General features: G+C 37.2%; 1 protein-coding gene across 1 annotated transcript; it reads right to left on the bottom strand.

Annotated features, from left to right (window-relative positions):
- Positions 1-1,560: 1,560 nt before the first annotated feature.
- Positions 1,561-2,850, bottom strand: LOC122803995 (5-hydroxytryptamine receptor 5A-like). Its single transcript, XM_044073675.1, has one exon. The coding sequence runs from the start codon at positions 2,287-2,289 to the stop codon at positions 1,561-1,563; it is 729 nt and encodes a 242-aa protein (XP_043929610.1). The 5' UTR covers positions 2,290-2,850.
- Positions 2,851-14,325: the final 11,475 nt, after the last annotated feature.

Here is a 14,325-nt window from a genome sequence, read left to right as displayed (position 1 = left end):
CCTGTGCCCAGTATAGAAATTATCTACTCAAGAAAGGAGTTGCTTTCAAATGTAGCAGCAGGACATAAGCCGTACATTTCTGACAGGATCAGCCCCCTAAAGGAACACAACTTGTATTTTGAAATTTCAAAAAAGAATGGGTTTTTCATTTTGACAAAAGAAAGATTGAGAAGCAAAGCATGCATGGCAAACTGAGAAACAATTGTAGCATCTCAGAAGCCATTATTTTTCTGTGATGAGATGAAGCATCTGGGATTCTGTTAGCTGTTCTCAACTGCAGTGTTGAATTATCTTTTGCTGAAACTCATACTACAAATTGCAATTCTCCCCTCTGCTATGATCTACTAGGAGAGATGTATTTGTAGGGAATATGAATAAACAGCAGACTGGTGGCATACTGTGCAAATGTCTGGAATAGAAAGCATCCAGTTGCTTAAAAATATTTCTGGCACAGATGGTGAAGATGAGTAAACTTTTAAAGATGAGACATACAACAAATCTGGTACAAAGGTAAAACAGGGAGGGGAAAAGTTCCCAATTAAACAAGTATGTGATTACCTGTGTTGTTAAGAACGAAGATGACAAAAATGTTTCTATTTTTATTATTTTGGTACTGGAAATTGTATATAGTTTGAGGTAAATAAAATGCTGTTATTACTGTTTTATCATACAGCTATTTTTTTTCAATTGTTATTCTGTTTGTATGTATATAACCTGTTGGAAAATTGTAATAAAATTATTTAAAAAAAAATAATAAAGAGGACAAGGCTTGAATTTCTTTTCTTTGTCAGAGACTTGCATTCGTTAGGGTCTTTCTATAAAAGTACATGCAATTAAAAACATACTGTGCACACACTACGTATGCAAATATCACACATAAACATAAAGGGTTACAAATGTCTCGTGTACTTTGCAAAAAAAATCCCACTTTTAGTGCTTAGCATTTTACTAGCGCAAAGCCGAGTGTGCGCTTTATACCTTGTTGTCAACAAGATGCGTGTTTGCAGTAAAACAATTGAGTAGAGAAGATCAGTACCTAGAAAGTTTGAAAGCATTCCCTAAAATTTGTGAGACAAAAAGTGTCCCTGTGTCTCTGGTCATTCAAATAAAGAAAAGCCCTTCCCCTTGCATAAGGCTGCTCATTACAAAGTCCGTGTAAAACTTGTATTTAAAGTTTGGGCAGCAGTGTAGTGCAACAGCCCTAGTGACGTTGTTTTTGCAGACACTAGATGCAAATTACATGTAATCTTGAATACAAAACGGGAGAGACAATATGACTTTTTCAGCACACTCCCAAGCTTCACAGTGTACGTGCGTACGTGCGCACGTGCGCGCGCGCGTGCGTGCGTGCGTGAGAGAGAGAGAGGGAGACAAATGTTGCAGGTACTCGTAAATACCTGTTACTTCACACTTTTTAAAATGTTCCGTTGTCTAAAGGCATTAACTACAGCGAAATACTGTAATAAACATATAGGGAACGCACTGGATGCAAGTATATTTTACACATAACTTTTTTTAGCAGTGAAAGGTGATAAAGGAATGTGGCATTTGCTGTAATTATCAGGAAGTGCACAGAAGGAGCTTGCTTACCTGGACCATTTCTGCATTGGGCATCACAGCATTTCTTTTGCGGGTTCCGATCCTAAACTTTGCTGCCTTGTATATTTTCCAGTAAACAAAAAGAACCACACAAAGGGGCAAATAAAATGCACCAAAAGTTGAGAATATGGTGTAGGAAGGATCCTGGCTCACTTGGCAATTTTCTTCATCTGCTGTGTACGTTTCTCCCCAGCCAAACAGTGGGGACAATGAAATCACTGCGGAAAGAGCCCATGTGAGTCCTATCATTATGTTAGAAATCTTTTTTCGAGTCTTCAGAGTGTATTCTAAGTGCCTTGTGATGGACCAGTACCTATCCAGGGCAATAGCAGTCACATTCCAAATGCTAGCTGTGCAACATAGAACATCAAAGGAAATCCAGACGTGGCAGAGAAGTCTTCCAAGTCTCCATCTCCTGGCAGAGAGCTCGTTTACTAGGCTGAGGGGCATCACCAAAGCTGCAACCATCACATCTGAGACAGCCATGGAGGCTACCAGGTTGTGGGGAACCCTGTGGAACGTTTTTACCCGGAGAATTGTGACAAGCACCAGTAAATTCCAGACAAAAGTGGCAATGATCAAAATTACCAGTAAGGTTAAAATGAGGATGCTAAACACCGAGAAAGAGTTCTTCTTCAAAAAGTTACCCTCGGAGGTACCATTAGCTGCTAAAGAAACGTTGAAGTCCATAGCTTACTAATTGTAGGATATTTACTTACTACGATCTAGCTAAAAATCACAATTAGCTGATTGAAATCAGTTAAGATGCAAGTAAAACTTTATGTCATAGGGCAAAGATTCCTTCAACAGCGCCTTTCCCTGACTGTCATGATTTAGTTGGTGCTGTACATCTATCCTGCCTATTTCAAGTTGAAGTATCTTCGCTAATACCCAGCAAGCCAGCAAATCGTAGCTAATGTACCTTGTATAGACCATGCAAATTAACAAACTGTCCTCTTTCGGAATCCTCCGATTGTCCAGTAAGCCTTTTATGTGCCGGATGAACATGAAAATCTTCCCCAGATTTGCCATTCAGTGCTTTTGTAAGAGAAGAACATTATGACCACTGTTTCGTCCCATTTATAGAAATGTAATGTTAGTCAAGTGGGCAACAGTTTGTAGATAAAAGCAGCTGCAGACGCGAGCTTCATGGTGATACAGACGCACTGAGCTCTCGTCTAGCTCTCCCTGTTCCTAACGGCAAATAAGGTGTTAAAGCGAGTTATCCCCGAGAAGTTGCAGCAGGTGCAGGGCTGATACTGTAAAACGTTCCAGTTTAATTCTCGAGTGTAGCCAGCGTTATGCTTAAAATAACAAATATAATACTTCAAAAATAAACAACCGCTTTAAACTTTTTTTTTTTGGGGGGGGGGGGGCAAGTCTTCAGATCACCTGTGTATGAACTCCACATCCTCTTTTTACTTTTTTTTTTTTGGGGGCAAGTCTGTAGGTCTCCAATGTATGCAATAATTACAACTAATGGTTTAGATGATGAGCAATGCATTTACTTTAACAAGGAATTTCATTCATTTATTATGCATTGTAAAACATTTAAAACGGTAAGGCGTAGATGCTCGACAACAACTGTTAACAGCTACTGCGGTGGGGGAAGTAGATCCATGCATTCTGTACATCGTAAAACAAGCACGTGTAAAGTGTCTAACATGAAATTTGTATTAATCATATTTGATGAGTTCAAGGTATCTGACTGTTTTTGTTGTTGGGGGAATAGCAGTGTATTTGTGTTTGGTGGAAACATCTGGCCTAGTTTACGTATTAATATAACAAAATACTGAAAGCTGCTGTTTCTAGATTCATAAAAATGGCTTATGTATGTTAAAGGCAGGTAAAGGTGGCGAGGGAAGTGAGCGCGCTCTCTCTCTCTCTCACTCACTCACTCACACACACACACACACACACACACACACACTGGCTTCCCATCTACAAGAATATATTTTGTCCTTTCATTCTGAGCTTACTTTTCCATTGTTTGTCTTTTCGGCTTTTCCTGGTTAGGGGTCGCCACAGCGGAACTCCGGTCCGCTAATGATTGGCAGTAGATTTTTATGGTGCCGAGTTGCCAGCCCGACGCCCTATGAATTAAGGTATAGCGCAATATTTTTGCCATCAGATTTAGCCTTGCTCAGTTTTGATAGATTCAATGATATTCTTCATACATTCAGATCTGTTTGTGTTCATAGATTCATACATTGTTACTTGACTAAAGACCCGGGGGATCTTTGTAAACCAAGCCCTGTTTTCCCGAAAGAATGATGAGTCCTGTATCCAAAGAGGGCATTGAGGGCATATATTGTTATTATATTACATATTGTTAAGTTGATCAAACCCTGTCCATGCATTTCTTATGGGTCTAGTAACTGAAGACATTCTGCTCTGACGAACAGAAAAGTGCTCCTATTTTTCAGCATCTGCTATGATTTTCAAAGCCAAGTGTTGTGATTTCTAATGCTCATTGCTCAGAGTTTGAGAGACGTTACAGTTAAGCCAAGACAATTTCTTCTCTTGTTCAGACACCAGGTAAATTGAAATAAAATATATTTTGTTACTAAAAAAATGAAAGAAACGACATTCAGCCTAGTAAAACATTGCGTGTGCGCGCAGCGGAATTAGTTTTTTTTACCTTGCACCAACTAAGGGCCAGGATAGGCTGTGGCTCCGCGCGACCTTGAACTGAGTACAGCAGGTAAGCCGAGAATGAATAAATAAATGATTGTAATGTCAAACATGTCCCCAGTGTCTGCAGTTCAGTGACCTCAGCTAATCCTAAACTATGGCCTGTTACAGTGATACAGTGTTTGGTGGTTTCCTTTTTATTTATCTGTGTAGAAATCACGAAAACGTACTGTTTTAGTACCGATCAACGTCAGTCCTGTCATGCCGCAGAGTTATAATTGTATTGCAAACTAAAGAGGAAATATGGGTAGGACTCCCGGGTACATTTCTGTACTCCGCAAGTGGATAGGATGGATAGATACAGAAGTATAATTTCACCTAATATAGCCACCCAGTAGCGTGAAAACTGGATGTTGGTGACAGTAATTGTTATTGTGGCATCCCAACCCCATATGTGAAAAATAGGGAAAAGAGGGTTATGGATGGATGTACGAATGTTTACGAAGGCAGGAAAAGAGGAATAAATGTTAACCACTGATCTGTGACAGTTTTTCCCTTCTCTGTCTGTCTGTCTGTCAGACAACAATAATTGCTACTTCCAAAATGGTCTGGACCCATTTGGCTCAGTGGAACACTTTGATGAAAGCAGCATAACTGCAGGCTATAGTGCTTAAACCACTGATACTTCAGAGATGGAAATGATCCTATGATTTTGTAGATGATGTACAATTTAATTGTCAAATTAAACAGAAGCTGAATCATGTGGCTTGCATTGCAAAAGACTGAAGGATCCTGGAATTCCATGCTAAACAGGCTTTGCAATAGATGATAGAAATGTCCAACAGCCTAATAGACCTGAGCAGGGACACTGTTGAAAATCATCTGCCACTGCATAAAATACTGTATCTCTGCCTGTGGAGAAATGCAAATTCCAATACACAATAGCACAGCGCTTTTCACCAAAAAATAGGGCAGAGTTTGAACTTCCCTGGTAATCAAGGTAATCTCTTCATTAATATGGTGGTCTAATTGAATTTCGTAGCACTTGTTGCATTTGGCTGCTTCTTGTTTCACCAGTTCACAACAGTTTTCTGGCATATAAAGACTTTGTTTCTAAGTCACTAGGAACAGCTTTACCTTTCCCGTAGGATTTACAGTTAAAGTTTGTTTTCTATTCCTACCAGCTCCAGGATGCATTAATTAATCTTATGGTAAATCATAACTATAATGTCAAACATTTTGTTAGAATACATTGCTTTTTGCGATATATAGTCTTCTTCAGCATAGGGATCATATTGCTTGGATAAACAGCATGACAAGTGACAACAAATTATGGGAAGCCCTATTAACAAGCCTTGGTGATCCCAAGCAGTCTATTTATGAAAGTTTCCATTACACACTGCACCTAGCTTTTTCATATTATAAGTTGTAAATATTTGACATTTTTCTTCTGTGGACGTCAAGGATTCATATGGTAACCAGACTGAAGTATGTTAGTGGTTCTCATACCCCATGGTAGACTATATTTCCTCATTTGTTAAAGAACTGCCCTTCTGTTAAGCAGATTTGAGTAGAGGTTATACAGGCAGCTACGTCAGCCTTTTTTCCTCTGAATGACATGGATTTGTGGTTATTGGATATGAACATTTAAGATATTAAGTTAAAGGGAAGAAGATAGTGCGATGAGAATTTTCAAGACGGCATCTATTGTTTTTAAGTCATGGAAAACTGGTCACACAGACTTCATTTTTTAATTTACAATACGTTCATATGTAAGTACTAGGCTAACTACCCTTATGAGCCATTTTAATCCTAGCCAATTTCCCTTTCATGAGAGTCAAAGCCCATATCTTGCATCTGTGAGGTAAGCGTTTTAACCATCATGCCATTTCCTCTCCCTAATATTTGTTTATTAACCAGGTAGCCCCGCAGTCCCTTTTCAGCAGCAATCTGGGAGCAATATCAGGTTAATTGACTTGTTCAAATTCACACCGTAAGGAATTGACAGGTAAAGGATTCCAACCCTCTACCATTAGAACTCAGGCTCACAACTTTAACCTCTGCACCATCTGCCAGAATATGGCAAGCACAGACTCTGATTTTGTTTGAAAAAAAAAATCACTGAGCCATGGCTTCATGAATGCTGATCTACTTTCTTTTCATTGTTTGAAAGATTCAATTTAATTTTTAGTTATTTTTTTATTTATTTAACATTTGTTGACTGGGAAAGTCCGACTAGGTTCCACAGATCCTGTTTTCAGCGGACGCCCGGGGAGAAATGCTCCAGACGCATGTCTTTAGAAAATAAATAAATGTATTGTTCGCACAATTTCCATTTTTTCTATGTTATTTTCTTCTACCCTGTTACAATATCCACTACTTCAAATACAGTTGGTTTAGACTTTGATTTCCATTTTGTAGTAATTGTTTTTTTTTTTTTTTTTGCAGCCGCCAAAATTAAACTTAACAAGACCTTACACTGTCTAGGCAATTCAGATTCTGCATCTCAGTTCCTTAGTTACTCCCATTTGCTCGCCCAGTATATTCTGAAAGAATACTCTGTAGGGAAATTTTAAACTCTGCCAACACATTATACTCCCAAAACATATACTCCCAATTACCTCTTTTTTCCATCACACCTCCAACATTTGCAATCTACTCAGGGAAAAATTCCTTGGAGTATGCTTGGGGCATAAACATACCTATGCAAACACTTCCAAGTGAAAATCAAAGTCAAAAAGTTCAAAGTCAAAGAAAACTTTATTGTCATTCAGAACTACATAGCAGTGTAGCTGAACAAAATTACAATGCTTCATTCTCAATGCAGGAAACAGCTGCACATATAGATTGAGAAAAAATAATAAAATATCACAGCAGAAATTTAATAAGTAACAATTTGTAAGTAGACCCAGGAGACAAGGAAGGCAATGTACAATATGAAGGTAATATTGTCGAAGTAAAATTGAAACAATAGCAGCATATCTATGATTAGACTGAATTATTGCACAGTTTGTATATTGCACTTTACAGTCCTTCAGTGTGTAGGTGAGCCACCTTAGTATTGCACTTAGTTATTGCACATCCATAAAATTAGCCCCTTGATAGGCTAGTTATGTAACAGATGTCATGGTTCATTTTTCCCAAGAGTTCAACAGTCTAACAGGGAGCGGAAAGAAACTGTTTGTTAGTCTGGTGGTCTTACAATGCAGGCTTCTGTATCTCCTGCCAGAGGATAGGTGAGTGTACAGACCATTGGCAGGATATGTTGGATGGCTGGAAATCTTTTTGGCCCTGTCTATGCACCGGCATTTGTGTAGATCTTCCAGAGGAGCAAGGGCAGTGCCAACAATTCTTTCTGCTGACCTTACAACTCTCGAGAGCCTTCTGATCCTGATTATTGCAGCTCCCATACCAGACTGCAATGATGTTGGTCAGAACACTTTCAATAGTGCCCCAATAAAAGGTCTGAAGTATGGAGCTTGGTAATTTTGCATTCCTAAGTTTCCTTAGAAAATCCTAAATCTTCTAGACTTTGTTACATATTTGAGAGCCATACATATGTCCTTCCTTTGTTCACTTGTGAGTTGCAAATCCACTCTCTCTTCCCAATGTTTTCTAAACTCCTTTGATTGATTCCTATAGTTATCGGACAATATTTTATATGCCCTACTAATTATCCCTTTCTTAACAGCAACGTCTGTTCTAGATTCAACTAAAAACTCTACCAGAGTAGGTTTTTCAGTTAGCATTCCCTTATGAACTGTATATACAGTTATTCAGAGTTTTTAGATGTCACTAATATTTATTTATTTATTTATTTGTTTGTTTGTTTATATGCTGAATTTTGTGATAAATCTGCTGATAGTTTGTTGGTTTGTTACAAGGCATTGACTTCATCTGGTAAACCTAAGTAGCAATGGCCTAGAAGACCATGGTTTCACCATAGAGAATGACCATCCATGTAATTTTGTTTGTAGAAATGGTGATTGGATCCTGAGCCCCATGTATGAGTGTATTTCTGTTTAGTAATGCATACAGCTAGTATTTGATTATAAATTGCTGTTACCTGGAAGAGCTGCATTAGCAAAATGTATGGTAGATGTAGTCATAAACATTTGCATTACTACCTATTGCTTTCATATTAAGAAATAAAGTATATATTGTTCCACCTTTTCCATACATGGGATTCTTTCTACCTTATTAATTACTGAATTCAGTATTTTATTTTCTTACTATGTAGGATTATTGGTTAATTAATATTGCTGTTGTGGTTGATAAACATGGGCTAACAAAGTGTTACCAAGAAAATCTGCAGAGCTGTCAAGTGTCTTTGAAATGTCTTTCTTGTGGTTGACTTGTAGGATTACTTTCTCTGTATAAGTATACACCTGAATTTTTCCTTCTTCAGAGAGTGTCTTACACACAAATGCATGGATATAATTGTGTGTATGTCTGTGCATGTGTGTATGTATATATATATATATATATATATATATATATATATATATATATATATATATATACATACATATATCTCTCACTATTTATTTATCTATCTATCTATCTATATATCACTCTCCCTACACACATACACACACACACACATATATATATATATATATATATATATATATATATATATATTTACACACACACACACATATATATATATATATATATATATATACATATTTATTTAAATGTATAGAAATATATGATATAAATATAAATTAGATATAGATGTAGATATATATATATATATATATATATATATATATATATATATATATATATATAGTAGCATAACATGGTGGTTAACACCAGTTAAATTACAAGCGAGAAAATAAATGCAAGTAATAGCAAAAATAATGTTTGTGACCCAGGAACATGTAAAGTGCTGTTTTCTTTAAATATAGGCAATGTTTTGTTCAGTTGTATAAATTACTTAAAAAATAGAGAAGAATCTGTCCGTATTAGAAAGAAGTGGTTTGTTAAATGACCGTTTGGAGATAATATAAAAGAGGTCTGAAACAAACCCAAGCAGAGACTTGCTGTTGGTTAGGGGAACTTGACATCCTGAGCATGTGTTGTTGGAGACAGAGTAAACCAAATTTAAGATCAGTCATGGAGAAAAAGCTGAAAAATATTCCTGTCAGAAGAAATCCAAAGGGAGCTACCCAGAGACCGTTTGCCAGCAATATAAGACTGATTTAAAAGTACTGGCTGTTCATTTTAGTTAAAACCATAATATTTATTCTGTTTGGTGGAACCTGCCTTATCTGCACTTGTGTATAATAAACAACACTCATTTTTATAAAGATTGTTGATTCAGCTGCGTTAATTTTCCATTCTACCTATCTATATAGCTAGCTATCTTTTCCTGTTTAAATAAAGCCATTCTTCTTCACAATTATACATTCAAAATTATTGTCACTTATTTGCTTTTAATAAAATAATATGTAGGTAGTCTACAGGAAAAATATACTCTAAAAAACTCTTCTTACCTGCTCTTTCGAGTGACCCTAACCATCCTTTGTTTCACAAGATTTATTAAATGTGTTTATCTAACATTCCTTAAGAAGTAAACGTTGATGTATACCTGCTGTATCCTCTTTTCAAAATTAAAACTGCTTCCCACATTGCCATTACCTGAAACATCTGCACCAGTGCCCTTGTATGTATATTGTAGCCATAACCACAATAACCAAGGGAGTCCAATCTTTGAAACAGCAACCAAAACAAAAAATCTCAAAAGGCCGAGAAAGCAGGAGGAAAACAATGTCCAAGAAACATCAAGTTGATTTCCAAAAAAAACAAGTTTATACTGTAGTCATCTTATAAGCATATAACATTTGTTCAGAGCTCTCATGTTTTTGCAAAAATATCTCATTATTTAGAACAGTACTGAAAAGGAGACTGTGACAGTAGGAGGTACTGCCAGCCATGCCAGGAGAAATAAAGCAGTGGATTTGTAACGTATGCCAGCACAACTAGATGGAATATTGTAAATAATTATATGTCATTTGCATATTTTTTAACAGTTGTTTAACAGGAAAGTCTGACTTGGAACAAAGCCAATTTTCAGTGGAGCCCCAGGGAGTAATGTTCCAGATGCATGTCTTGTAACATGGGAGGAAACCAGAGTACCCGGAGAAAACCCACATGAATGCAGGAAGGACATGCAGACTCCACACAGGAGTGCACTCCAGCCTAGAATCAAACCGGAGAAGCTCTTGCTGTGAGGCGACCACACTACTGCTGCACTACAACACCATGCGATACATTTGAACAGTTACAATGATGCATGTGCATTTCTTTTTCTTCCATCAGGTCACACTGTATATCAAACTGATTTGTATAGATGATTGTGCTGAAAATGTATTTGTGAGGTTTGCTTGTGTTAAAATGTATCAACAGTGTGCCTTGCTGGAAAAAAAGAAATGTACATGCATCATTGTAACTGTTTAAATGTATACATTGTAACAGCATATACTGGAATTGAAGAGGTTAATCTTAATCCACCTGACTTTGCAAAATATTCTTGAAATTCTGTTGCTTTATGGGTTAAGCCATAAAGATATTATCCCACAGTTTTGAATGGAGCCAGAGACACAGTTTCTGTGATAGAGAATAGTTAGTAACTTCTGTAGGAAGAATGAAATAGTTTTACGGTTTTATGACTTCTAGCAGGTGCACCACATCTGAGTAAAGCTCTATTTGTCAGTATTGTAGCACATAGATGCTAAACCCTGGTAGCTTCTAGTGATGGGGATAGTGCAGGAAACAGGTGACCATATGTATGTGATGTCATTCTGTACAGAAATAATGTTTTAATATTAGAGGAGACTGAAGCCTCAGGAGCATTCTGTATACTGTATTGGATCTGACAGCAAGGACCACTCACCCATCTTGCCTTGCTCTATTCAGTAAGTAGGAACAATAATTATTTTAGTCAATTAGGAATAGATAGTGAGATTAGCTAAATATTGTTTTTCTATAACTGTGTGGAACTTTCCATCAGTGTTATTTTTAATATTCCCTGAGATTGAAACTCTGGTGTTTACTGTAAATAGATACTTAGTATTTTCATGTTTCTTTATTATTTATTAGTAAATATATTTAAACTTTTCATTGTGGCTTGTCTTTTTTAGAAAATATTTAAGCTTTGAGAGTATTTGCATATATTAATTTGGTGACAGCTCTGGCCACTCCTGAAACCTTGCTGTTTGGTCAACATTACCATTTGTATTAATATTAACTTGTACACAGTATAATTGGGTACCTTTGTAAGAGCCTTAAAATTGCTGGTGGGGGTTCTAGTGGTAGTGATAACTACCTTATAGTCTGGGCAGAAGAGAAGACAGCATGTGAATCTGTGTCAGCCTTTCTCAGGTGTGTATGTGTGTGTGTTTGTGTGTGTGTGTGTGTGTGTGTGTGTGTGTGTGTGTGTGTGTGTGTGTGTGTGTGTGTGTGTGTAAATCAAATCTTAAAGAGTGTATGTGTGTCAGCTGCTTGGAGTAAGGGCACAAAGCACTGGTTTCACAGAGAGGGTGTGGAAGGACTTAGCTTGGCACCCCAGCTAAGGACTCATCTGTAAGCTGTGCCAGTGGGAAGTCTTATTGGGAGTCTGGACAGATATAGAGAGGAACCAGCCTTCAGACTGAACATGTTCCCTGGGTGCTCTTAAGGGACATTGTGCTTGATGCAGAGAGGCCTGCATCTGGAAATACTAAGAGTAGCCATTTGTACTCCAAGTGCACATCCCTCTCCAGTGTCAGTGGTGAGAATTCGGGCTTCTTGATTACTGGTCCAGTGTGGGGATGTCACAGAGACCTCTAGTTCTTTTTTTAACCTGAATTATCTTTCTGTTCATAGTAGTTAAACCTTCATTTATCTGAAAAAAAATCTGTTTAATATATAACAGCAGTTTTCGCACTTTGCTGTCACTTGAAGAGTGGTCATCCTTGTTGGGAATGAAGCATGAACTTTCAAGATTCAAATCACCAATAATGGCAGTTCCTCCATAGGTAATTACTGTTTGTGAGTTGTGGAGGAAGTAATTCCTTTTTGGGGGGAATTTTCCCTTTTTTTAGTACGTGTGACTGTGGAGTTGGTATATTTAAGTTCAAGGGTGTAGTGAGCTTGCACCCCACATCAGGGGATTCAAAGTTGCTTGCCCCCTCAAAAAAAAACATTTAAAAAGTGTTTTTTGGCATGATCTTTTCAAACATGCAGTTTGTGGATCTGATCCTCAGTGTATTTGCTTTTGTTCACTCATAGTGGAAGCTTTGAAGGGCATTGTACTTAATGTTTGGAGTTTCAGTACTCACTTTATCAAGTCTCAAACTTCTGCTGTCATCCATTAAGTTGCATACAGACATCACTAATGCCACCATACATCAGAATTAAGCATAAATAACTTAAATCTAATGTTATTTAAATTAAAGAATATAGAGACTAACAAACAGGAAGATAACTAACACTACAGCTGTGAGAATAATATTACTAGCAAACTATTTGAAAAATTAACATTAAGAAAAATATACTAAATTAAATTAAATTAAAAGACTTAATCCAGACATAAAATATGCTATAAATGTTATAAATAATAAAGTAACTCTCACTATGCTACATTGCAACAAATTATAAAAATGTTTAAAAAGATTAAAACTTACCTAAGAAACAAAGAACCACATCTGAGAGAGCCCATTGATGAGCAAACTTTCTAACTTGAAGTAAAGCCCTGTTTAAAGTATGTCACAGATTCATAAGTGGCTACTATGCTATTAGCCAAATAGCCATTTTAAGTCTAACCAAGCTTACCCCAAATTTAACAAAATATTGCTGACATTGTCAATATCCGAAGGAATTTTACAGTTACGATATAGGCTTGTACACATCAAGCATTCACAGGCTACTCTTGTCCATTAGGGAAGTTTGTGATTTCCCATCCATTGGTCCAAGTTACTTCTGAATAAGGTTAGGGATGAGATTTGTTACATAGATGAGAAGTCTGTCCCAGAGAAAGGGTAATCTTTGAGAAACATACCTGTCCCTCCAGCATGTCATGTTTATGTTGCAGATGAGGTTTAGGTCCTTAGAACGGATATTTTTGATGTTATTTGCTTTGCAGATGTGTAACAAATCCATCAGTGAAGGATCACAGGATGTCTTGTAGGATAGGCATAGATCACCATGTAGCGGTCTGTAGGAAACTGAGTGCATATAGATAGAGCTTTGAGACTATCCACAAAGGATTTGTTGTTTTATCCCTGCATTATTTTTGTGAGTAACCTCTGTGGTGTCTCAAGCTGTTGCAAGTACCTGGTCAGGTATGTGCCAAAAGGTGCATTGTACTTGATGACTGGTCTAATGAGAGCCAAGAACAGTGGAACCATGATCTCCTCAGACTTGGATGACATGCCCTTACTTATAAGTTATGCAACACTGAATAATTGAATGATTTTCTCACCACAGCAGAGACATGGTTTTCAAAGGACAGGTTACTATCAACCTGTGTTCTCAAATCCCTGACCACTGATTCTACTTTTAGGGGTGTATTATCAATGCAGTAATTTCCAGGTGTGGACATCTTTCCAAAGGATTTTATTATACATTTATTTTACATTGAGTTTTAGTTAATGGCTCTGGCAGCAGTTGTTTGTCTGCATCAGATCCTCCTTTAGGGTATCTGTGTCTTTAAGGAATTCAATGACCACACCTTGTTTGCAGTCATCTGAAAATGTTGTCAACTAAAAGCCCTTGATTTTTGCTTTGACTTCAGAGAAGTAGCTGCCAAAAGAAGAGGCCCCAGCACCAATCCCTATGAGAATCCAGTAGTGACTGCCCTCTGTAGAAGTGGATTCCCCTATCCTAACTTCTTGCATCCTATCAGTGAACAAGTTGGCTACAAATTAGGTAACATGCCTAATTTTTTAAGTTTATCTACAATGCACGCGTGAGTTATTGTGTTGAACCCTTGGCCAGGTCAAAGTAGGCAGTGTGTGCTGTCTTGCCCTCGTCCATAGCTTTAGAGAGTTTCTCAAAGAAGTCTACCAGCTTAAGTAGGCTTGACTCAGCTTTGATAAAGCC

The sequence above is a fragment of the Protopterus annectens genome, chromosome 6.part0, assembly GCF_019279795.1.
Source record: "Protopterus annectens isolate FY-2018-M chromosome 6.part0, PAN1.0, whole genome shotgun sequence".
Lineage (NCBI taxonomy): Eukaryota > Metazoa > Chordata > Ceratodontiformes > Protopteridae > Protopterus > Protopterus annectens.
Note: the sequence above shows the minus strand (reverse complement) of the source record. Positions and strands in the feature narration are given on the sequence as shown.

Coding starts and splice junctions, on each gene's coding strand:
- LOC122803995 (XM_044073675.1), bottom strand. CDS start 2,289: ATGGACTTCAACGTTTCTTTAGCAGCTAATGGTACCTCCGAGGGTAAC.